The following is a 24,617-nucleotide window of genomic DNA, read 5'->3' on the forward strand; positions in this document are numbered from 1 at the left end:
CTCTCCCAGCCCTGACATTCTCTATTCTAAAGGCCCTCCCAGCTCTGACATTCTGGATTCTAAGGGCCCTCCCAGATCTGGTATTCCGTGTTCTAAGGGCTCTTCCAGCTCTGGCATTTTTGTGTTCTAAGGGCCCTCCCAGCTCTGGAATTCTGGGTTCTAAGGGCCCTCCCAGCTCTGATATTTTATTAATCAAAGATTAATCCCTACTCCTCCAGAGAGCCCTAGATGAAGCTAGAATTTGTCCAGACAACTTCCACTTTATCCCAGGCAGGTCTTCACTGGGAAATTAATTTCATAAGCCTTAATCTTCTTGCCTCGGGGGGAAGTGGAAGTAGGGGACTGATTATCACCATAATGGGCTATGACACCCTTACCCTCCCCCATTCTTGCTATTAAATCTTCAAATTAGGGGAAAAAGTAATGCTAAGGTCCTGGCACTGGAGGCCATGGCAGCTTTTGCTGGCACCCCTATAGTGGGCGGGGGTCAGGAAAGAGGGAAAGGGAAGGAGAGAAGAGCCAAGAGAACAGAACCTCAGGGTGGGAAGCTCAAAGCTGTAGCTACAATCCAGTTTCCTTCCCTCCACCGTGCCCTGTCCCCAAGTCTCCCCCCAGGCTTGCTTGGTTTAAGAGTATCAACTCCCTACCTTAAACCCTGACCTCTCAGGTCACCATCACTCTGCTCCACCATCCTGCTCTGGCCCTGAGCAGGGAGGAATACCCCTTTTCCCAATCCTCAGTCCAATTCAGGGCAGCCCAAAGCTCAGGCTGGTGGCAGGCTGGGGGATACACCAGGAGAGGGGCATGCTCTAGGTTCCTAGGGCTCCTAGGCTGGTGCAGTGGATAGAGCTCTGGGCCTGAAGTCTAGAAAATCTGAGTTCAAATCTAGCCTCAGATACTTACTTGCTAGCTGTGTGACCCTGGACAAGTTACCTAACCTCTCTTTGCCTCAGTCTCCTCAACTTTAAAATGGGGGATAGTAGTAGCACCTATCTCCCAGGGTTGTTGTGAGTATATAATGAGATTTTATTTGTAAAGCACCTGACACATAGTAGGTACTTTATAAGTGCTTTTTTTTTTCTTCCTTCCTTTCACCAGCCAAAAGGTCCCTGGGCCAGATGTGAAGGAAGGGAAGCAAGGAAATGGTGTCTTTGTCCTGAGCCCCCCAGACTCTGCCTAGGCCCCTCCCCAGAAAAGCTTCAGCCATGAGCTGAAAAATCAGGAGTGAGACAGTATCAGCAGATGGCTGGTTGCCACTCCGTCCTGGAAAACCCCAGTAGGATAAGCCAGCACTTGTGGCTTGGGTTCTTGGCATCAGTTCCAGCCCCTCAGGAGAAAGCCCTCCCCAGATTCAGCCCCTCCTAACTCAGGGGCAAAGACAAAGGGGTCTCAGGCCAGGGCCAGGCACACTGGGTGGGTGGGTAAAAGGCTGGACAGCTCCCTGCTCAGCAGCCAAACACAGACTCCCTTACTCCAGAAGGCCAGAAGAGAGTTGGGGAAGTCTATTAACCCTCAGCAGAATGCCAAGGGGATCTGGTAGAAGCTGTTTTAGGAAGGGAAAGATTTAGGGGATTCTTGCCCGGGGGGAGGGCTGACTTACTTGGCAATTTTTCTTGAGGCTGTAACCTAGAACACAAACAAAAGAATTATCATCAGTAAGTTCCCACAGGGATCCTGATGGAACACAGATTTAGAGGTTGGCCCGCTAGTCAGACCTCGTTTTACAAAACAAGAAACTGAGAGGAGCAAAGAAGCATAGATCTAGAATTGGATGGGGCCTCATAAGTCGCCAAATCCAATCCCCTCATTTACAGATGAGGAAAATGAGGCCCACAAAAGTAAAGAAACTTGCCCAAGGTCACAAAGACAGTAAACATCGAAAGTGGGATCTGAACCCAGGACCTCTGATCACAAGTCCTCCCCAACTTCTCAGCAGCACTATTAGCAAGAACCTCAATTGATACCCTGTAGGAAACTGACCAAGGGAGGTGCGGGGGAGAGAAAATGAATGCTTGTTGGTTGAGGAAAAAAAAGATTTAATTTAAATTGATTTAATTAAATATTATATGCAATATATTATATAATATTTAAATTGTATTGAATTATAAAGGTCCTTTAATAATATAATACATAAAATACTATATGATAATATTTATATTACAATAAAATCCATATAATAATTATCATATTGTATTATATATTATATATAATTATAATATAATAGTAACACAATATAATATAAATAATAATAATTTAAATTTAACTTAAATAATTTAAGTAAAAGAAAATTTAATTTTAAAAAAAGTGGAAGCAGCATCTTTGAAGCACAAGAATCTGTCTTTGATGGAGCCAGCAAAGGACCAGGGAAATCCCAACTGATACTGATATTAATCTCTAAGATTAGTGTTGAATCTAGCCCAAATCTTCCTTTATATTACCTCAATATCCCCTAATCGATCTCTCCTCCAAATATTCAGCTAAACCCTTTCTGAACTTCTAAGATGTGATTAAAATGATTACATTCCGACATCATAATTATGATGTGAAGTAGGTTAACAAATAAGTTTAGAACTTAAAATACAGGAAATGAGTATTAACCTTTTGCAAGTAGTCCCCTTAGGACATGCATATTCTTCCGAAAACCTAGACACCAAAGTTCTCGCCACCACAGTCCTTGGCACTGGCAGATGATTCAACATAAGAAACTGATAGGATTTTATCAGTAAAGATGGCACTAAAGAAGAGGCATCGGCTTCTGCTTTGTTACCACTGCATCCCAAGGACCGTGGGACCTTTCTATCTCACCTGCAGCCAAAATCTTCTGTAAGAGTTGTCTCTTCCTTGAGAGAAGGAACCGTCTCACTTCTCTATTTGTCTCCCCAATGCTTAGCACATCGCTGTGCATACAGTAAGAGTTTAATAACTGCCTTATTCCTTCACTCATTTGTTATTCTCATACTGCTACTATTGTAGGAAACATGGTAGCAATTCCCCTTCAAGAAAAGTCCATGATGTCCTCCTCACCACCACCATGACTATCACTATTTACTGACAGTCCAAGTAAAGGGACCTGTGACGTCATTGACATTGGGAAGTTCAAAGTGAGGACACTTCCTCTACAATGATACAGACTGACATCTCCTTTTCTAACTTGTCTTTAAGGTTTCCTGGAGCCCTGAGAGGCTGAGGGACATGCCGTGAGTCACACAGCCAGGATGTGTCACAGGTCTTCCTAGCTTTCAGGCCACCCACTCACTATTCCACGCTGCTTCCCCAAAGATATTGAAAGGTTGGAAATCACTTTACTGGCATCATTTCATTTAAGCCTTACACAATCCTGTAAGTTGGGCACTAGGGGTATCACCATCCTTGTTTTTTTCAGATGAGGAAACCAAGGCAAACAGAGCTTTGGTGACTTACTCAAAGACATAAAGGTTTTAGGCAGGATTTGAACCCAGGTCTTCCTGGGTCCAAGTCCAGCACTCTGTGCATGAATGATGGGAAATCCTCATATTTTAAGGGTAGATACAACTTCTGGACTTTTATAGAGCATTTTAAAAGTTTGTGAAATGATTTACATACAATATCTCATTTGAAGACGGTGAATAGGTAAGAGTGCTGGGCCTGGAATTAGAAAAACTTGAGTTCAAATCTTGCCTTTGATGCTTACTAGCTGTGTGACCCCGAGGCAAGTCACTTAATGTGTTTCTGCCTCAATTTGCTCAGTTGTGAAATGGGATAGTAATAGTGCCCACCTCATAGAGTTTTAGTCCAATTCTCTCAGTTGACTGACTCTGAGAGGCAGCCTGGCATGGTAGATGGAATACTGGGCTTGTAATCAGGGAGAATTGGGTTCATGTCCCACTTGTGACACTTACTGCCAATGTCACCTCGAGCAAGTCACTTCACCTCTGAGACTCAGTTTCCTCATCTGCAAAATGTGGTGGTTGGATTAGTGACCTAGCTTCTTCTGTCATTAAGCCAGGTGAGAATCCTAACTCTAGTACTGACTTCACAGGGTTGATAAATAGTTCAAATGATAATTAATAATAGCATTTACATAGCACTTTAAGGTTTGCAAAGTTCTTTAAAAATGGTATCTTCTTTTATGCACATGACAACAAAATGGGATAATGTATTTAAGGTGCTGTATAATTATCAGTTACGACTATGCACTCTCATGGTGGCAGTCAAGTAGGCAGTCTCCTATTCATCCGAAATTTTACCTCTCTCAAAATTAAAGGGATTTCTGAATTAGAAATTAGCATGAAATTTGAAGAAGAAGTTCCCCCTCCATCTCCTCTCAGTCTCTGTCCCTTAATCCATCAACAAACATTTATTAATCATCTACTACAAAGAACTACAGGAGAAGCCAGGTACGTAGAGGAAAAAAGTCCCAAAATACAATCCCTGCCCTCGAGGAACTCACATTTTAATGGGGTATACAATGTATATCTATGCTGGTATGTACAAAAGCAGATACAAAGTAACTTGGAAGGAGAAGTACTGGCAGCTTGTGGGGAGGGTAATGAGATGGCGCTTGAACAGAAGAGTGAAACAAACCAAAGAGATGAGGAGGGAGTGCATTCCAGGCACACAGGATATCCAGGGCTATGGTAATATCCCTGGAGATGGTAAATGCAAGAAGCAAAGAGGTGAGTTTGGCTGGACTGGAATGTGAATGCCCACTAACCATGGGAGATGCTCAAGGCTCTAGCCGGGGCCCTTTTCCCTACGCCTTCTATGCTATTTCATTTGGTGATCTCATCAACTCCCATGTATTCCTTTATCATCTCAATGCTGATTATTCTTCAATCTATCCAGCCCTAACCTCTCTCCCAACCTCCAGTCTTGCCAATCTCCAATTGCCTATTAGACATGTCAAACTGAATGTCCCATAGACATCTTAAACTCAACATGTCCAAAACTGAACTCGTTATCCCCCCCCCCCCCAAAAAATGCTTTCTTCTTCCTAACTTCTCTATTGCTGTTGAAGGCGCCATCATTCTCCAATCACCCAGGCTCACAAACTAAATGTCATTCTCAATCCTTCTCACCTATATCCAGTCTGCTACAAAGTTCCATCGATTCTACTTTGGCATCCTCTCTCGTATACACCTTCTCTCTTCTCTGACACTGCCACCAGCCTACTGGTTGTTTTCCCTGCCTCAAGTCTCCACCCATTCCAGTCCATCCTCCACTCAGCGGTCAAAGTGGTTTTCCTAAAGGACAGGTCTGACCATATTACTCCCCTATTCAATAAACTCCAGTAGCTCCCTATCACCTCCAGCATTTGATAAAAAATTCTCTGTTTCACTTTTAAAGCCCTTCCTAACCTGGTCCCATTCTACCTTCCCAGTTTTCATACACCTTACTCCCTTTCATGTACTCCACAATCCAGTGACACTGGCTTCTGCACTGTTCCTCCATGACTTGACTCTATATATTTCACCGTACCCTCCCTCCTCATTTCTGCTTCTTGATTTCCCTGGCTTTCTTTAAGGCTCAGCTCAGATGCCACCTTTTGCAAGAGACCTTTCCCAATCCTTATGCTAGCGCATTCAAATACTAGTGCCTTCCTTCTGGGATTATCTAGAATACATCCGATATTTATTGTATTTGCATGTTTTTCTCCTCTTTAGACTGCGAGTTCCTTGAGAACAGGAACTGCTTTTGCCTTTTTTTAAAATCCCCATCACTTAGCACAGTGCCTGGCATATAACAGGTGCTTAATAAATGTTGATTGATAGTAGGTGCTTAATAAATGCTGATTGATTTGACTTGACTTTGAAGGGGATGTCATAAGACTGGAAAGATAGGATAGTGATGGGTTATAAAGTGCTTTAAATGCCACACAGAGGAGTTTATATTTGATCCTACAGGGAGTTACAGAAGTATATTGAGCAAAAGAGTGACATGGTCAGATCCGTACTTTAGGAAAACAACAATTTACCAGTTGGTTGGAGAGAGGAGAGATTAGAGAAAGGGAGACCAGTTAGGGGGCCGCTGCAACAATCCAGGGCTGAAGAGGGCTCGTTTCATTAGTCTGAGCTCCCAAGACAGCTTCCTTGTGCTAAGGTGCGTGGACGCTGCCCTGCTCTGTACCTGAAGATCAGGGAATCATAAATTTCCAAGTGGGAGGGACTACAGGCATAATCTCCCTCATTTGACTGAGTGAGAGGCAGCCTGGCACGATGTAGAGAACATTGGGCTTGGAGTAATGGAGAACTGGGTTTACTTCCTATTTGTGACACTTCCTAGCTATGTGACTCTGGTCAAGTCCCTTCATTAATTAGCTTCAGTTTCCTCATCTGCAAAATGTGGAGGTTAGCCTAGAAGGCTTGGCCTTTTCTACTTCTCCATCTGTTATCCTGTGACACAAGGAAGTTTTTGCTCCAAAAAGTAAAGAAACTAGGTGGCCTCTGAAGTCTCTTTCTCTGCTGAATCTATGATCCTGTTACATGAGGAAACTGAGGTCCAGAGGGGTGGTGACTTGCCCAAATCTCCATAGGTAGTAGGTATCAGAGGCAGGTTTTGAACCCAGGCCCTCTGCCTCCAGAGTCAGGGCTGTTTCCACTGCACCATGTAAACACATGCCAAGTTGTGTGTTCTGCTCATTTTCCAGCTTTGTGGGTCTATGGTCCACAAGGATCTGGACAAGGACAACAAGGGCTGAACCAGGAACATTCCACTTACAACGTCCAAGTGTTTAGGGGTGTCGCAGGTTCAGCTTTATTTAAAAAAAAAAAAGGTTATTCTGCGACAACACTGTAAATGAGAGAGAAAAATAAAACTGCAGCGGAAATTCTAATTTCAATAAGAACCGAAGAAAGAAAGCAATTGTTTCAAGGAGATTCTCAGGCAGCCAGTTCATGGAAAAAAAAAAAAAAGCTAGGGCCCATCAAAAGCCCCAAATCCCCCTTTTGAACCAAACAGAAGTATCTGATTGTGAAACTGGGTAACGTCAGATTCAAAGTACATGAATGGGAAATATGACATGTTTTGATTCTATGTCCAAAGCCTGGACAAGTGTAAATGGCTCTAAGATAGTCCAGACCCCAGACGCTTGGATTGGCTAAGTGATGCCTTTCATCCCTAGAATGGTACTGAAGGCTGAAAATACCGGGGACTTCAGAGGCCCCTTAATCTAACCTGTACCAGCCTCTGCTGGTAGATCCCTAGTAAGAGGAAATCTACCCCCTCTCCAGGTCGCCCAGGCCACATTAGGCCAGCTCTAATTGTTAGGAAGCTCGTCCTGACCTCCAACCCAAATTGGCCCCTTCACAACTTTTACTCCTGGCTCCTAGGTCTCCCCTCTGGGCCAGAAAAAGATAATAATAATAGCAAGCATTTATGTGGAACTTGACCTATGTTACCCCATTTGATCCTCATAACATCCCTGAGATGTAGGTCCTGTTATTTTCCCATTTTATAGATGAGGAAATGAGGGCAGAAAGAGGTTAAGTGACTCGTGCAGGGTCATACACCCAGTATGTGTCTGAGGCAGGATTCGGACTCAGATCTGTCCTGATGCCAAGTCCAGCACTCTACGCTATCAAGCTGCCTAATTTAAGCCATCCTGTTCTAAGTGGCAGCCCTTCAAACCCTTGAAAAAGGGCATTCCCTGTAAGTTTTCTCCAAGCCAGACATGCTCAGTAAGTTCTATTGACCCATATATGGCATGGACTTGAGGGCCTGGATTGCCCACTCTGGGATAATCTCCAGTTTCTTGATGCCTACCCTAAAACATGGTGCCCAGGGCTAATACACTATGCCACCTGTGGTGTCACCAGGGCAGGATGCATTGGGAGCAACATATCACCTCCTTGTGCCTAGGAGGTAGGCCTCTTAATGCAGTCCAAGACTGGACAAACTAATAGACCCTTCCCAGGGAGCTCTGGCCCAGATAAACTATAATCAGAACCAACACCTGGGTCAGTCCTGTTGATGTTCCTGAAACACATCCCTCAAATTGCCACTTCTGGGCCTTTGCCCAGTCCCTCTTCATCTTTAATTCTCATGATCCCTTCAAGGGGGAATCTCTTTTTTTCAAAGCATAGCTCAGATGCCACCTCCGAGAAAAGAGCTTTTCTGATCCCTCCAGTTACTAACTTTCTGTCTTGAAATTACTTGTACATAATGTTTGTTTCCTTGTCTGGGTCCCCACAGTCGTAACCAAATTGAACAGAAGCTCGTTGAAGGCTGGGATGGCGGTGGTTTTGTCTCTGTATCCCGAGCACCTAGCACGGTGCCTGGCACATAGTAGGGCTTTTATAAATGCCTGTCAAGTTTAATTGAATTAATAAAAATTCGTTGAGCAAATGAACACATGAAAGAAAATGAATGAATTCAAGAGTTATCTGTGATGGTGATAAGTGTAAAAAGAGAATAAATACTGAGATGGGTTTTAAAAAAATTTATCCCCCAGAAAAATGATTCTCAAGGAAGGGTGCTGGCCGGCTGAGAATCTCCTTGAAACAATCGCTTTCTTTCTTCGGTTCTTATTGAAATTAGAATTTCCGCTGCAGTTTTATTTTTCTCTCTCATTTACAGTGTTGTCACAGAATAACCTTTTTTTTTTTTTTTAAATAAAGCTAAACACGTGACACCCAGGCAAGGCAGGACCATAGGAGTTCATGGGCTCCAACCAGTCAATCATTTCCTCCTCCCCTCTCCCCTCACCTATTCCCTTGCTGCCTTATTTTATTTTATAATAGGGACAGTTGAGTCCCAGAGAGAGGAAGGATTATGTACTTTTTTTTTGCTTTTTGCTAGGCAATCGGGGTTAAGTGACTTGCCCAGGGTCACACAGCTAGTGAGTGTCATGTGTTGTGTGTCTGAGACCGAATTTGAACTCAGGTCCTTCTGACTCCAAGGCTGGAGCTCTATCCACTGCATCACCCAAAGGTCAAGGTCACACTCCTCCTACTCAGCCAATGCTCTCTCCCTCCACCTGCGCCCATATCTCCTCCCTCTACTTACCCATAGACATGACCTTGGGTTGGAAGGCTTGGCCAGAAGGGAGGTGAAGCTCTGAAAGAGAAGACAGGAAACCTGCAGGGGCCAGTTCTTTGGTCCTTATAGAACAGGGGTGGGGAACCTGCGGCCTCAAGGCCACACATGGCCCTCTAGGTCCTGGTCTTAGGGGCAGGAGCAGGGATAAGGGAGAATAATAATAATTAACAATACCCATTTCTTTAAGAGGCTTAGGGTTAAAAAGTGCTTTCCTTGCAACAAGCCCATGAAGGAGGCGGCCAGTGAACAGGAATGAAGGACAGGATCCTCCACATACAGCTGGAGGAGACCTCAAAGACCATCTGGTCTGACCTCCTTTTACAGATGAAGCAGAGCTGCTAGCAAGCATCGGAGGTGGGATTTAAACCCAGGGCCTCTGCAGAGCAAATACTCCTGCCACCCCCATTTTACTGATGAGGAAATGAGGTCCTGGATAGGTCGAGTGCCTTGCCCACAGGGTACCTATCCAGCAAAGGAAGAGCCCAGGATAGAATTGAGGTCTCCTGGTAGCCTCTAATTCCAGTGAGCATTCCATATCGCCACATTATGAAAACCCAGTGTCCCAAGCTGGGACCCGTGCTCAGTACGGCATCTCCATCCCACCCCAGTCAGTCCTTCCTGCCCCCTCCCCACCAGCAACGGCTCCGTGGGGCAGAACATGAACTCACTCTGCAGAATCCCCTTCCTGCAGGCCCTCTGCTGGCAGATCAGTAAGAGAACAAAGGCAAGCGTCACAGCAAAGACCGTCGCCACCCAGAAAAGAGACTCAGAACCTGCAACATAAGAACAGCCCAGGGCTTTCTCTCACGTGCTGGCTCCATTGCAATCTCCGTGAGGGCTGAGGAAGTAATTCCCTGACACGACCACTAGAGGACGGACCTGGTCAAGCCGACCCGATCAAGCCCCTGGTAAGTCTGTTGAACTCTCTGTGTCTCTCTCTCTGTCTATCTGTCTGTCTGTCTGTTTCTCCTCCCTCTGTCTCTCTCTCTCTGTCTCTGTCTCTCTCTGTCTCTCTGTCTCTCTCCTCCCTTCTCTCCTCTTCTCTCTCTGTTTTTTTCCTCTCCTTTCTCTCTTCTCTCTCCTCTCTTTGTGTCTTTTCTCCTCTTCTCTCTTGCTCTCTCTTCTCTCTCTGTCTCTGCCTCTGCTCTCTCTCTCTGTTTTTTTCTCCTCTCTCTGTGTCTCTCCTCTCTCTTCTTGCTCTATCTCTATTTCCCTCTTCTCTTCTCATCTCTTCTCTCTATCTGTGTGTGTCTCTCTGTCTCTGTCTCTCCCTCCTCTTTTTCTTTTCTCTCTTCCCCTCTCCTCACCTCTCTCTCTCTTGCTTTCTTTCTCTCTTCTCTCTTCCTTCTCCCTCCTTCCTTTTCTTTTCTCTCTCTTTTGTTGTATTGACATATTTTATTCTTATATTACAAACTTTTCCAAATTGCCCTTATCTTGTGAGAGCTCTACCAAACGAACAACACACTGACCTCATATGAAAGTGGAGTGTACAACACTCCACACCTGTAATCCTCCAACCTTTCCATTTTTAAAGAGTTTTTTTTTGATGAGCAGAAAATTTTTTCTCCCTCCCAACCAAAAAGAGAAAAGAAAAACAAATTCCTTGCAACAAATGCATATAGTTAACAAAATACATTTACTCATTTGCTATGTTCAAAAATACATGTCTGGTTCTGTACCCTGAATCCTTCACCTCTCTAGCAGAAGGTAGAGAGCATATTCCATCTTCAGTCCTCTGGATTCATGGATGCTCAGTGCATGGATCATAGTTCTCACAGCTTTAGAGCTGTTTGTCTTTATAATACTGTTGTATAAATGGTTTTTCTGGTTCTGCTCAGTTCATTCTTCATCAGTTTATAAAAGTCTTCAAAACTGTTCATTTTGGTGATGTTTATACACAGTACAAATTGCTCTACTGTTCTGCTTGCTTCATTCTGCACCACTTCCTAGAAGTCTTTCAAGTACGTTTGAAATCATCCATTTTCTCATTTCTTATAATACAAGAGTACTCTATCATATTCATACACCACACTTTATTCATGCATTCCTCAGTTGATGGACATCCCCTTGCTTTCCAGTGTATTTGTTATAACCAACACAAAAAGAGCTGTTATAAATATTTTTGTACAAATAGAATCTTTTTGTCTTTTTTTGATTTTTTTTTTTGAGTATTGACATCACAGTGGTCATTGGATCAAAGGGTATACACTATTTAGTAACTTTTTATGTATAGTTCCAGATTGCTTTCCAGAATGCTTGTACCCATTCATGGGTCTACCAACAGAGCATTGTCCATGCTGGGTTTTCCTGTGCTAGGATCCCTGGAGGACCACAGATTTGGGAGCCAGGAATCCATGGAGATCATCTAGTCCAGGATTCCTTAATCTTTGTGTTGTATTACACTCTAGTAAAGCCCATGGATTGCTTCTCAGAATAATGTTTTTAAATGAATAAATAAAATTCACAAAATTACCCAAGAAAACCAATCATATTGAAATAAAGATTTAATTTTTTCCTAGCCAAGTTTACAAACTCCCTGAAATCTATCCATAGATGTTTTTGAGGGGGTCTATGGACCCCCGAGTTAAGAAGCTCTGATCTAGGCCAACTCCCAAATTTTACAGACAGGGAAACTGAGGCCCAGAGAAGTACAATGACTCCCAAGTTCAGCTAGAACCAGGATTCAATGACAGATCAGACTCCAAGGCTAGACCTTTTCCATGATACCATGCTGTATCCATTCATTAGTCCCATGAAAAGACAGGGCTGGACCTCCCCTCCTTCTCTGCAGAGATGGAAAACTATGGATGTAGAACATTGTATATGTGGTCATATTGATTGATGTGTCCGCCATTTTTACTGATCTGTTTTCTTTCCCTTTTTCTTTTTTAGTTGTCACAAGGTATTGCTCTCTAGGTAGCGAAGGATTAGAAATATACAAAGTGATATAAAAACATATGATATAGAGATTTTTTTAAAGAAAGAAAGAAGGACAGAAAGAAAGGAGAGAAGGAGGAAGGGACAGGGTTAGGAATATATAGATCACAAAAGTCTGAGGACACCTACAAAGGAAAGAAAGAAGGAAGGAAGGAAGGAAGGAAAGAAGGAAGGAAGGAAGGGAGGGAGGGAGGGAGGGAGGAAGGGAGAGAGGGAGGGAGAGAGAGACAGAGTTAGAAATGACTGATCACAAAAGCCTGAGGATACCTATAAGGGAAGGAAGGAAAAAAGAAAGGAAGGAAGGGGCAGGAGGGACAGGGTTAGGAATGTACTGATCCCCAAAGTCTGATGAAACCTACCTCCCAGCCTCCCATAATCAGTTGCAGCTCCAGGCAGAGGCACCACCCCCTCTCCTCCAACTCTGGTTGTTAGAGGTTCCTAAGAGGTCATGTCAGAGTGTCCAAGATCACAGGATCATAGATTTAGATGGAAAACATCTTACAGACCATCAAGTTGTTGGATCATAGCTCAAGAAGCCATCCAACTCCCTCATTTTACAGATGGGGTAAACTGAGGCCCAGAGAGACTTGTCCCAAGTCACATAAGCACCAGAAGTGAGATTTAAGCTCAGGTTCTCTTACCCCAGAGCTAGTACTCTCTTCATTGTACCACACTGCCTCTTGACCTCAGGTTTCCCTGGGAAATGTTAGTAAACAAGGCATGATCTTTCCCCACCTCAACCCTGAACTTCCTGGGGGTGAACCCGTTTGCCTTTGGGGTAGGGAGGTCTCTACTGGCCCTAGCCTACTCCATCAGAAACAGAACCTTCACAAAGAATTACCTGGATTGGGTCTTCCTGTGAGAGATGGTGAGAGAGTCCCAATGTCATGGGTTGAGCTCCTGTCGGAGGGGTTAGCGGTGGTGTTGGAAGGGTCTGGAAGATCTGAGATCCTGGCAGTGGGGGAGACAGTGTGAAGGTTGATGACAAAGGTTGGTGGCTCCAGGTCAGAGCAGACATGATCATGGGGGGCATTCCCCCAACTGTCTGATGAGCTGGGTACAGATAGGCAGAGAGATAAGAGACTGCCTTGTTCCCAGATAAGGAAAAAGGGAAGCCAGGCCCCTGTTTACTAAAAGCAGAGAAGCTCGGTGCTCAGAGATGACATAGGAGGAAACCATGCCCCATCGGCCTTTTCCCACGAAGAAAGAAGCAAACGAGTCAAGTCTAGAGTCAAGCCTCCTAGCTCTAGAAGTTAAAGGGACTTCAAAGGCCATTAAGTCCACCCCCTCATTTTACAGATGAGGAAAATGAGGTCCAGAAAGGTTAAATGATTTGTCCAAGGTCATATAAGTAGTAATACATGACATGATACATGACATAGGTTAGAGACAGGTGTGCCAGTCCGGAAAGGGCATCCCACCCTCTGTGGTCCACTATGACCAACCAACCAAAAAAGTATCCCATCTTGAGTTCACCCTGTATGCCAAATGGTAAGGCCAAGGATTGGTCATGCCCTCACCCAATTTGAAGATCTCTCCTGACAGAAGGACAATATTCTAGCCTCTAGAAGAAGGTACCAGGCCCCTAGTGCCTGGTGAACCTGGCAGCATTTGGGACAGCTGTGACACTGGCTTTGGGATGACAGGAAAATAATTCCATCCACTCCACTCAGCTTTCCAAAACCCACCTCCTCCAGGAAGCCTTCCCTATTGTATGCATGTATTCTAGCCTATATCACTCTCTTCCCTGAACTCCTGTGTCTGTACTACCCAATTTAGCACCTGATTCTATTCTGCTTTTTCTCTAACTCAATGACAGGATCCCGGCTCTTCAAGCAGAAAGGGACCCTGAGAGGTCATCTGGTCCATCCCCCTGCTCTCAGAGAGCTCCTTCCCAGCTCACCCTGAGACTGCGCAGGGGAACTCTGAGGTTACCTGGTGTGAGGCTGGCAATCCTTGGCAGTGGAGCTGTGGTTGGAAAAGGTCCCAGGGAGGCAGGGCTCACAAACAGTATCCTCCTCCAAGGTGCCTGTGGATGGAAGCAACTCCCCCCCATCAGCATTACCATGAGCAGTCCCAGTGTTTCTGGAAAGAGGAGGTGGAGAGGCAGCTAGGTGGCGCAGTGGATAGAACATCGGTCCTGGAGTCAGGAGGACCTGAGTTCAAATCTGGCCTCAGACACATAACACTTACTAGCTGTGTGACTTTGGGCAAGTCACTTAACCCCATTGCCTAGCCCCCCCCCCAAAAAAAAGGAAAGAAAAAAAAGAAAGAGGAGGTGGAGTTCTTCTTTGGATACTGGGGAGCTCAGAAAGAGGTGCTCCAAAATACACATTGTCTAACCTAGAGATTTCTATCCCAGAGAACAGATTGATGATTATGAGTCACTTAACATGGAGGATCAGATGAATCGAATTCCTTTTCTAGTCCTTCACAGAACCACAGGATATCAAAGCTCGAAGAGACGTTGGAAGGTCACCTAGTGCCTAGTTCTCCCAGTAAGGAAATGAAGATACAAAGGGAGGGGACATGCTCAAAAATGGCAGCTTATTGGCAACTCTTCCATTAGAATGGAAGCTCTTGAAGATGGGCATTGGGTTTTTTTCCACTTTGTTTTGGACCTCTCAGCAGTTAGCATAGTGCCTGGCACACAATAAACAATCAATAAAGGTTTGATGACTGACTGGCTTCACTTTGTTAAGTCATCATTAAGTCAATAAACATTTATTAAGTGCCTACTATGTTTCAGACACTATGGTAAGTGCTTAAGCAGAATACCTGGATTCAGATTGTAGGAGAGCAAGATCCTGGCATCCTACATCAGGAGTTGAAAGGACCTCTGAGGGGCAGCTAGGTGGCGCAATGGATAGAGCATCAGCCTTGATGTCAGGAGGACCTGAGTTCAAATCCGGCCTCAAACCAAACACTTGACACATACTAGCTGTGTGACCTGGGCAAGTCACTTAACCCCAATTACCTAAAAAAAAAAAAAAAAAGAAAGGACCTCTGAGGCCATCTAGTTCAGCCCCGCCCCTCATTTCATGGATGAGCAAGTCCTGATTCCAAATCTTCTCTTCTGTCTATCATACCACTCTGCCTGCAAAAGTGTCTTTTCAAAAAAAAACAAAACAAAAACAAACAAACAAAAAACGAAACCAAAAAAACCCAAAAGTGTCTTCCAGGGTTAAACAACAACTCAGTGGTGGAATTCGAACTAGGACCCAGGACTCCTGGCTTCCAGCCCACGGCTCTTTGACCCCTACTTATCACAGGCAGCCTCACAGATCAAAAGATGGAATGGGCCTCAGAGGCTATCTTGTTTAACCCTCTCATTTTGCAGATGAGGAAACTGAGGCCTGGGGAGGTCAAGCAACTTGACCAAGGTCACAGAGGTAGTAAGCATCAAAAGGGAGATTTGAACCCAAGTTCCCTACTCCAGAGCCCCTACCTTCTACTATCTTATTCTGTCTTCATCGGGGAAGGGAAGGAATCAGCATTTATTATGTGCCTACTATGCACCAGGCACTGTGATAAGTGCTTTACCAATATGATCTCATTTAATTAGATGGATGGCCAGCAGCTAAGAGGATAGGGAAGAGTCTTCCTGGAAGTTATCTAGGGGGATTACATAGATGGGTTAGAAAACTCTCAACTCCCTGAGATAGCCTGGTAAGTACTTCATTTTCTTTTATTTTAAGGTGAGGCAATCGGGGTTAAGTGACTTGATTAGGATCACACAGCTAGTGTCAAGCATCTGAGTCTGGATTTGAACTCAGGTCCTCTTGACTCCAAGGCCAGAGCTCTATCCACTGTGCCACCTAGCTGTCCCTGCCACGTCTTCTCACTCTACTCTATCTCCTCAGCTGCCTGGGATTCAATTATCACGTCTATACAGATGATTCTCAGATCTACTCTCCCTTCTCTCCTCTGACACTGCCATCACCCTGGTGTAGACCCCATCTCCTCACATCTCCTCTCTCTTCTGTTACTTGTTTGTAGACACATATGCCCTTATCTTTTCCTCTTACTTTCTATAAAATTCCACTTTAACACGCTTATGTATTCACATTCTATATAAGGGTGCTCAAATTGAAGCTTTGGGCTCTCTGGTTTTTCATACAGATGAGCCTGAACTCCACACATAAATAAAATCTACAGATAACTATCTCTGTGTGTTGATTTGGTGACTATTACACTAACCTGCTTCTGGGTCTGTTGCCTCAAGTTTCTCCCCCCTCCAGTCCAACCTCCATCTAGCTATCAAGGGCACACATCTGAGCTCGTCACTCCCCTATTCAATAAACTCCAGTGGCTCCCTATTGCCTCCGGGATCAATTTCTTTAAGTCCTCTGTTTGGCTTTGAAAGCCTTCCTAACCTGCCTCCTCCCCATCTTTCCAGTTGTACACCTTCCTCCCTGGCACATACTCTATGATCCAGTAACACTGGCCTCCTCACATTTCCTCATGCAAGACCCTCCTCTTGACTCTGGGCATGCCCATTGTCCTCATGCCTGGAATTCTCTCCCTCCTTGTCTTTGTTCCCTCCCACCTTTGGTAAGAAGTATTTCCCAGTCCTTCTTAGCCTTGGTACCTTTGCTGTGTGATTATCATCAGCTCTTCCTTATAGCTTGCTTGTACACAGTTTTTTGCCTGTTGTCTCCCCCATTAGACTGTGAACTCCTCGAGGGCATGGGTTGTCTTTTACCTTTCTTTGTACCTCTTGCACTTAGCACAATGCCTGACACCTATTTACAAGAGAACTTGCCCTCTTGAGAAGGTCTCCCTAATTGGAACATAGCTACCTTTAAGGTAGACAACAGGCCTGTGACCTAGCCGAAAGAATGCTAGATTTAGTCAGAACAGCTGGGTTCAAGTCTTGCATATATTCTTGTCTACCCCCATTAGAATGTAAGCTCCTTGAAGGCAGGGACTGTTTTGCTTTTGTCTTTGTATTTCCAGCATTGGGCCTGGCACACTTGTGGTCTGCTTGATTGCCACTCAACTATCTTGGGCAAATCTTCTCTCAGTCCTAGTGTTCTTAGCTCTAAAACAAGGGTATTGAATTAGTTAATCTCTCAAGTCCCTTATAATTTTAATTTTATGATCTTAAAGAAGAGAGTTTTCAAGGGGATGTGAGAACAAAAGATCAATGAATCGGTTTTGGCGCCATCTTGTGGCCTCTCAGGACAGCACAACCCATCAGGCTTAAGCACAATTAACTCAACCCAGGAGGGACTGATTTGAGGGGTCATTTAGGGGGCAGAGATAGAAGGAACCTCACAGTCATTTAATCTAATCCCTTCACCTTATAGATGACAAAACTGGTCAATGAGGTCATCACTGGATCAATCATGACCTTGCCCCTCAGACTTTGCATAGTACTTTCTTTTGAATGTGAATCCTGTAATATATATTATCAGATCATAGAATTAGATCTAAGATCCAGAATGGTCTTTGTTTGGTTGTAGATATAGAGATGGAAGAGATCTTAGAGGTCACCTAGTCTAACCACCCCTCATTTTGCAGATATGGAAACTGAGGTTCAAGAAGAAGATCTGCTTGCCTAACTAAGGGCATACAGGTAGCGAGCGAGAGGACCAAGATTTGAACCTAGGTCTTTTGACTCCATATTCAACGCTCTTTCCCAGCACATATCCAGCTGCCTCTGTGTTAAGAGGTGATTGATAGATGGTGAGCTCCATGAAAACAGGGACAAGAAAGCAGGGACCAAGTCTTATCCTCTGTGACACTGGGTCTGTCCCTGGACTTTTGTAAAATGAGGGCATTAAACTAGATTACCTAGGATATCTCTTCCAGCTTGAAACCTATCATGGCAAGAGACTTTCTGACTCAGAACTCTTGCTGTCACTGTGGTAAGAGAAAGATGATGATGGGAAAGACTCAGGCTTCTTGTCACCATGATAAGAAGGTGACATCGACCCAATCTCTACTTTGAGCTTCCTGGAAGCCAAGGAAGGTCACAATATCTGTGAAATCAAGGCTGGGAAAGAAGCCACAACTCCTATTCTGACCAGCTTTCAGAAGTCTATAGCTCCCCACTTCTGTTACTTGTTTGTAGACACATATGCCCTTATCTTTCCCTCTTACTTTGTATAAAATTCTACTTTTACACACTGCTTATGTATTCACAAAGTTGCTAACGTCGATGCTTTGGGCTCTCTGATTTTTCACACAGATAAGCCTGCACTCCATGCATAAATAAAATCTACAGATAACTATCTCGGTGTGTTGATTCCATGACCGGCCCGCAGTGACTAATCAATTGACCTCCAGAGAATTTTTATCACACTATTAATGTTGAATTTATTTTGGACACCTATACCTCACAAAACTGTTGCAAGGATCAGAGGAAATCACATATGTAAAATTTGAATCCCTCCTGGCCCTGTTCCTGGACTTCAAAATCATGCCATGTGTCACCTTGGAGTTTCCCTCAGCACTCTGGCCTCCTCATCCTTGAACTCCCTAACAGAGGTGGGGAACCTGTAGACTCGAGGCCACATGTGGCCTTCTAGGTCCTCAGGTGCGGCCTTTTGACTGAATCTAAGTTTTACAGGACAAATCCTTTTGTAAAGGATTGTGGCCTTGAGTCTAAAGGTTCCCCACCCCTGGTGGTCTAACCTCCAGATTTTAGGGATAAAAAATTGAGACTAAGGAAGATGAAAAAAGGGCATACCTACGTGTATCTTGGCATTTCTTATAGGATCATAGTTCTGTAGCTAAAAGGGAGCTCAGAGGGATCTAGTACATCCCCCTCCCCACCCAATTTTACAGAGGCAAAAAAGACCCAAAGGTAAAGTGATTTATCTAAGGTCACACTTTATGAGCTGAGTAACTATGGGCAAGTCCCGACATGGACAGTTACCGAGGGTAACTCTCCGAGCCTCATTTATCTCATTTGCGAAACATAATATCTGCTTCGAGGTTCTACTGAGACAAAGTGCATAAAACACTTGGCAAACTTTAACGTCCTACCTAAAATGTGCTACTTTGGCTCTCTGGGCCTCAATTTCCCCATATGTAGATGAGTTATAGGAGCATGAGATCTTGGATCTTGAGCTGAAAGGGACCTCAAAGGTCATCCAACCACTTCATTTTACAGTTGAGGAAATTGAGGCCCAGGGACGTTGTGACTTCCTGAAGGTCCTTCTAACAGTAAGATTTGAACAGGTTTCCTGACTCCAGAACCAATGGGATTGAACATGATAGGCACTCCAGCTCCTTCCAGTTCTAAGACTCCTGTGACTTCCTATGCTGCACTCCAATGGGTATTAGGAAAGAAATAAAGATGATGAATAAGATGAGGCTCCCTGTTCCCAAAGAGCTTAAGGCTGAAACAAGGCTCCTCCATCACCCTGTCACCTTGCCTATTTCTGGTTTCTCAACCCATTCTTCAGATGCCAGATAAAGCTCATTTGGTCACCCTTTCCTTCTGGGAAATTCTGAAGGGCTTTCCAGATGTTATTGGTGGGGGGTGGGAAGAAAGAAGGGTGCCGCAGAAAGTCAGTATGCTGACCTGATGGTACTACCACTCATGAAAGACCCCACCCCCATTTTCCTTCCTCAGAAAAGGAAAGTCCAAGCTAGGCCAGTGATTTGCACTGGTCATCTGGCACCAATCACAGAGTCTCAGAATTTCAGATGCTGAAGGTGACTCTCAATCCATGTAATCTCACCTGATTAAAAATGTCCTCTGTACAATCCTCCATGAGGGGCCTCCCAGACTCTGTTTGAAGACTTCCAAAGAGCAGAAACTCACCACCTCCTAAAGCCATTCTACTTTGGGACAACTCCCATTGTTAGGAAGTTCTTTCCTTATATCTGGCCTAGATACGCCTCTTTGGGGATTCTGATTCTGTCCTCTGGGAGCTGAACAGAACAAGTCTGATCCTTCCTTCGCATGAAGCCTTTTATGAACATGAAGTTAACTATCATGCCCCATCCACCCCCTTTCCCCTTAGACATCCTGCCCTGAGTCTTTTCCAGGTTGGATATTTTTAATTCTTTCAACCAATTGTTATATAGTTGAACTCAAGACCATTTACCATTCTGGTTGTTCTGCTCTGAATCTTCTAGAGCTTATCAATGTCCTTCTTAAAATATGGTGCCCCCAACTGAACACAATGTTCCTGATGTCTGACCACAGCAGAGAATAGCAGGACTGTAAAGTCCCTTAGATTCTTCTCTTAAGGCACCATATGACTGCATTAACATTTTCAGCTGGCAGATCACTCTGCAGACCCATATGGAGCTTACAACCAAAGAAAACTCAACATGTGTTTAATACCATCAGTTGTGTAGCTAAGCCTCAGCTGATCTTATACTTAAGAATTTATTTTTTGAACCCACATATTGGACTTTGCATTTATGCCTATTAAATTTCATTTTATTAGTTGGGTTTGAAGTTTTAACCTGTCAGGATGGATTTTGGATCTGTCATCCAGTGTGTTAAGTGTTCATTGTCTCACCCAGATCTGTGTCATCTACAAATCTGATAAGCTTACTATCTAGGTCTTTATGTCTAAGTCATTTTTAGTGGGGTCAAAGGGGATCTAGATTTGTGATCCCGTCAGTAAAGGAAACTCTCGACTGATGCATATTGCCAGCAGTTCTGGCCCAAGATGTCTAGTCTTAGAGTTATGTGGGGCACTGAGTGGTTAAGCAACTTGCCCAGGGTCACGGAGCTGCTATGGGTCAGAGATGGGAGTTGGACCCAGGTTTTCTAACACTTAGGCCAGGGCTTTCTCCACGACTGTTTCTTGAGGATAACATGAATGAAAATGTGAAAGAGCAGAGGCTCACACTCAGCTCTTTGGGGCAGAGCTCTAGAGACTCCTTCCAATGTGATATCATCATTCATGCAGCTCTGTGCCATTGTCTAAGGGACATCTCTCCACCTCGTCCCTAAGAATGAAAGGACTCTATCAAAGATTCATTCAACAAGTTGAGGAAGAAAACTAGAGCCTCATTCCCCCGGACCTGATGCCCACCCCTTTGGCCAAGATGTCTTCTTTTTGTCTATCTCCAGTCAGGAAACTAGCACAAACTGCATTCTAGTATGATTGCCTTAACATTTCCCATGTGTTTTCTAGGCTTCGGGAGTACCTAATCTTCACATTTGTGGCCCATTTTTCATTCAATGAACAATAAGCATCTGCTATGTGCCAGGCACTGTCTTAGGCATTGGAGAAACAGACAAAAGAAAAACAGTCCCTATCCTCAAGAAACTTTCATTTTACTGGTCCCCAGAACCTCTAGCATCATCCCAAGGTCTGTTCTAACAAGTCCCCCACTATACTTCATTCCCCAATTATAGTAATATATTACATATAGTAACTATATATTATATATAGTAATCTCCCTGAAATCTAAAGGACTGAGGGAAGTACTTCCTCTCCTCAAGACTCAGCTCAGGTACTGCCTCCTCCAGGCAGTCTTCCCTGATCCCCCTACTTATCTCCCTACTTACTCTTTCCTCAATTTCTCATTGAATAGCAGTTTACATTTCCATAGATTCACAGATTTAGGGTTTGGAGGTCTAAAGGGCTTTAGAAGGCCACCTTGTCCAAGCCTAACCTCCCTTTGCCTCAGTTTCCCTATAAAATCGGGGTAATAATAGCCCCTTTCTCATACAGTGGTGAGGATCAGGTGAGATAATGTATATAACACTCTGCAAACCTTAAAGAGGTATAGAAATATATTATATATATATTATGTTTATATTATCATAATATATCTATATTATTATTATATCTCCAAATGTACTATACATGCTGTCTCTCTTGTTAGAGTGTAAGACCCTTGAGGGCAATGATGGTGCTCAGTTCTGGGTATAGAGACAAAAGTGAACCTGTTCTTGCCACCAAGGATCCAACATTCTAACAAGAGAGACAATGCATGGGTAATAAATGCTTGATGATCAATGGATTGATTGACTGAAGAGGCAGCATGGTGTATTGGTTAGAGAACTAGCCTAGAAATCAGCAAGAACTGAGTTCAAGCTCTGCCTGTGTGGCCCTGGGCAAATCACTCAAAGTCTCAGCGATGTAGGCAGCTCTCTAAGGCTACAAGTTGCAAAAGAGTTGCCAATCTACACTGATGAAGGATGTTTCCTCAATGGGTTTTCTCTACATGGATGAAATCACAATTATGTTCCCTCCCTCCCTCCTCCTCCTCCAAAAAAAGACCTGGGTTCAAATGTTTGTTTTGTCACATTCTAAATTGTGTGATCTTGGGCAAGTACCTTAACTCTCTGGGCCTCAGTTTCCTCATCTGTAAAATGAGAGGGTTGGACTAGATGACCCAGGAGACTGCTTTCAGCTCTAAATCTGTGATTCTCAGGAAGTAGCATAATTACCAACCCAACATTCTTAAAGAAAAAAGACCAGACAGTCCCAACCCTCTAACCTTGTTTTGAAGGAGTATCTATTCTATCTCATCCAACCCAAGTGTACGACAGGTAGCAAGTCCCAAGTAACTGTCCAAGCAGACTTAGGAGCCAGAAGTCATTCACTCCAAGGGGACTGAGGGGATCTTGAGACTCTGGGGTGGGGAGAAATAGGAAGGCTACAGAGAAAGAGAGAGTGAGGTGAAGATTCCCTACCTTGCTCTTTGACTATGGTCCCTGGTGGGCACATGGAGTGTTTCACACAACGGGCACAGCTGTGGCTGGCTGATGTGGCACAGAACATGCCTTCCTGGCATACACAGACTCGAGGGGAGTTCCAGGTACAAGGAATCTTCTCCACAAGGTCACCTAGAGAGAAGAAACCATTCAAGCACAATCTGATAGAGCTTGAAGGGAGAGGGTCAGCTGAAGTCTGGCGATATAACAGAGTTTGGGGATGGATACAAAGGGACTATAAGAGTGGGAGAAACCTCAGGGGGCAATTAGCCAGTGGCCTGAGGAGGGCTTGTATTTTTTCAGAGGGGCAATTTCAGTGGAATATGAACTTCATGTGGGTAAGCATAGTTTTTCATTTTATTTTTGTATATCCAGATCTTAGCACAGTGCCTTGCACCTAGCAGGCATTGAATCAATGCTTTGGACCCAATTGGATTGGCGTGGAGGAGAGTCTGAGAAGTGAGAGCAGTTTTCCCTATAAGCTGTGTGGTATAGTTGATAGAAAGCTAGACTTGGAGTTAGGAAGACCTTGGTCCAAATCCTGATTCTGACACTGCCGGTATGGCCCCAAGCAGGATACCTCTTCTCTGGTCTTCACTTTTCTCCTCTGTCAAGTGACAGGCTTGGACTACATGGCCGCTAAATTGATGACCTTCCAGCTCTAAATTTATGACCCTATGAATCGTTTTACCCTTCCCAAGGTGCTCTCACATGCGTTATTGTGTTCATTCAAAGACAAGTTCATATGCTTCCACTGAGGCCCACACTGTGCCCTGCACACCTGTTCCTCCTGCTGAGTTCCTATTTCCATTAACATTCCACTACTCTCCCAAAACTCTGGGGGCTATCACGACTCCTCCCTCTCCCCTGTCCTTCACACCCACACAGTCACCAAGTCTTACCCATTCTACCTCCGCAAGATCTCTCCCCTCTGTGCCCTTCTCCCCGATCCCATTGTCACCAGCCCAGCTGAAATCCTCAGTGCCTCTTAGCAGGCCTACTTGAATAACTTCCTAACTAATCTTCATTCTTTTAGTCTCTCCCCTCTCTCACCCATCCTTTGCTTGTTGTTCAAATAACCTTCTTCTTCTTTTTTTTTCCTTTTTAGGCAATTGGAGTTTAGTGACTTGCCGAGGGTCAAATAATCTTCTTAAGGCACAAGTCTGATCCTGACACTCCTCAAACACTTTTGATGGCTCCCAACTACCTACTGGATAAAAATCTTAATTCTCCAGCCTATTTGAAAGGTCCTCCATTCTATCTTTCCAGCTTTATTTCCCAATAATTTATTGATAATAATAATCAATATCATGCATATGAACATTATATTAATATTATAAATTAATATTTGGTATAGTATATAATGTTAATTCATATTCATTATGTTAATAATAATTAATAATAATATTCCCTAATCCACTTCACAAAGTTGATGCCCCAGTCAAACAATGCCACTTGTAGCGCCATAGTTTTCCTTGTCCTGGATACTATTTTTCTCTTAATACAGCCTAAGATCACATTACCTAAAAAGCTAAGTTGAAAACAATTGCCACATCACACCATCAACCAAATATGGAATCACTTGACACATTCCTTACTTTCCGACCTCTGCACATTTGCTCACAAAGCTTCCTCTATCTGAAAAGTTCTCCTGGTACACCATTGCATGCAAAGTCCTACCCACGCTTCACGTCCAATTCAAATGTTACTTCCTCTATGAAACCTCCTCTGATTCCTTCCCTCTCCCCCCTGAGCAGGGGATGGACTTCTCCTTTGTCAGATCTTACGAGCGCTCTGTACTTCCCATATGAACTCATCTTATTTTGCCTTGTGCTATAATGATTGGGCTCTCATATCTGATTTCCTCTACTAGACTATAATCTCTTTGAGGGTAAGGAAGATGTTTTATTCAAATATGTATCTTCCCAAGAAGCTGCCAAACATAAAGCCTTGCACATAGCAGGCCACTGGCATGTTTATTAAATGAATGGATGATTAGATGAACAGATGGATGGATGGA

General features: G+C 44.0%; 1 protein-coding gene across 2 annotated transcripts in view; it reads right to left on the reverse strand.

The window, feature by feature from the left end:
* TNFRSF8 (TNF receptor superfamily member 8) overlaps positions 1–24,617 on the reverse strand; it is a 67,191-nt gene that overhangs the window by 3,428 nt on the left and 39,146 nt on the right. The window contains exons 4-9 of one of the 2 annotated variants that reach the window (XM_027843995.1): positions 22,577–22,729; positions 13,888–13,981; positions 12,794–12,903; positions 9,684–9,788; positions 8,983–9,033; positions 1,601–1,626 (exon numbers count right to left, since the gene is read on the reverse strand). In XM_027843995.1, coding sequence (XP_027699796.1) covers positions 1,601–1,626; positions 8,983–9,033; positions 9,684–9,788; positions 12,794–12,903; positions 13,888–13,981; positions 22,577–22,729 — 539 coding nt within the window. The remainder of the gene's footprint in view (positions 1–1,600; positions 1,627–8,982; positions 9,034–9,683; positions 9,789–12,793; positions 12,904–13,887; positions 13,982–22,576; positions 22,730–24,617) is intronic. The other variant, XM_027843996.1, reaches the window with a different exon arrangement.

The sequence above is a fragment of the Vombatus ursinus genome, unplaced genomic scaffold (assembly GCF_900497805.2).
Source record: "Vombatus ursinus unplaced genomic scaffold, bare-nosed wombat genome assembly UNPS02014932.1, whole genome shotgun sequence".
NCBI lineage: Eukaryota > Metazoa > Chordata > Mammalia > Diprotodontia > Vombatidae > Vombatus > Vombatus ursinus.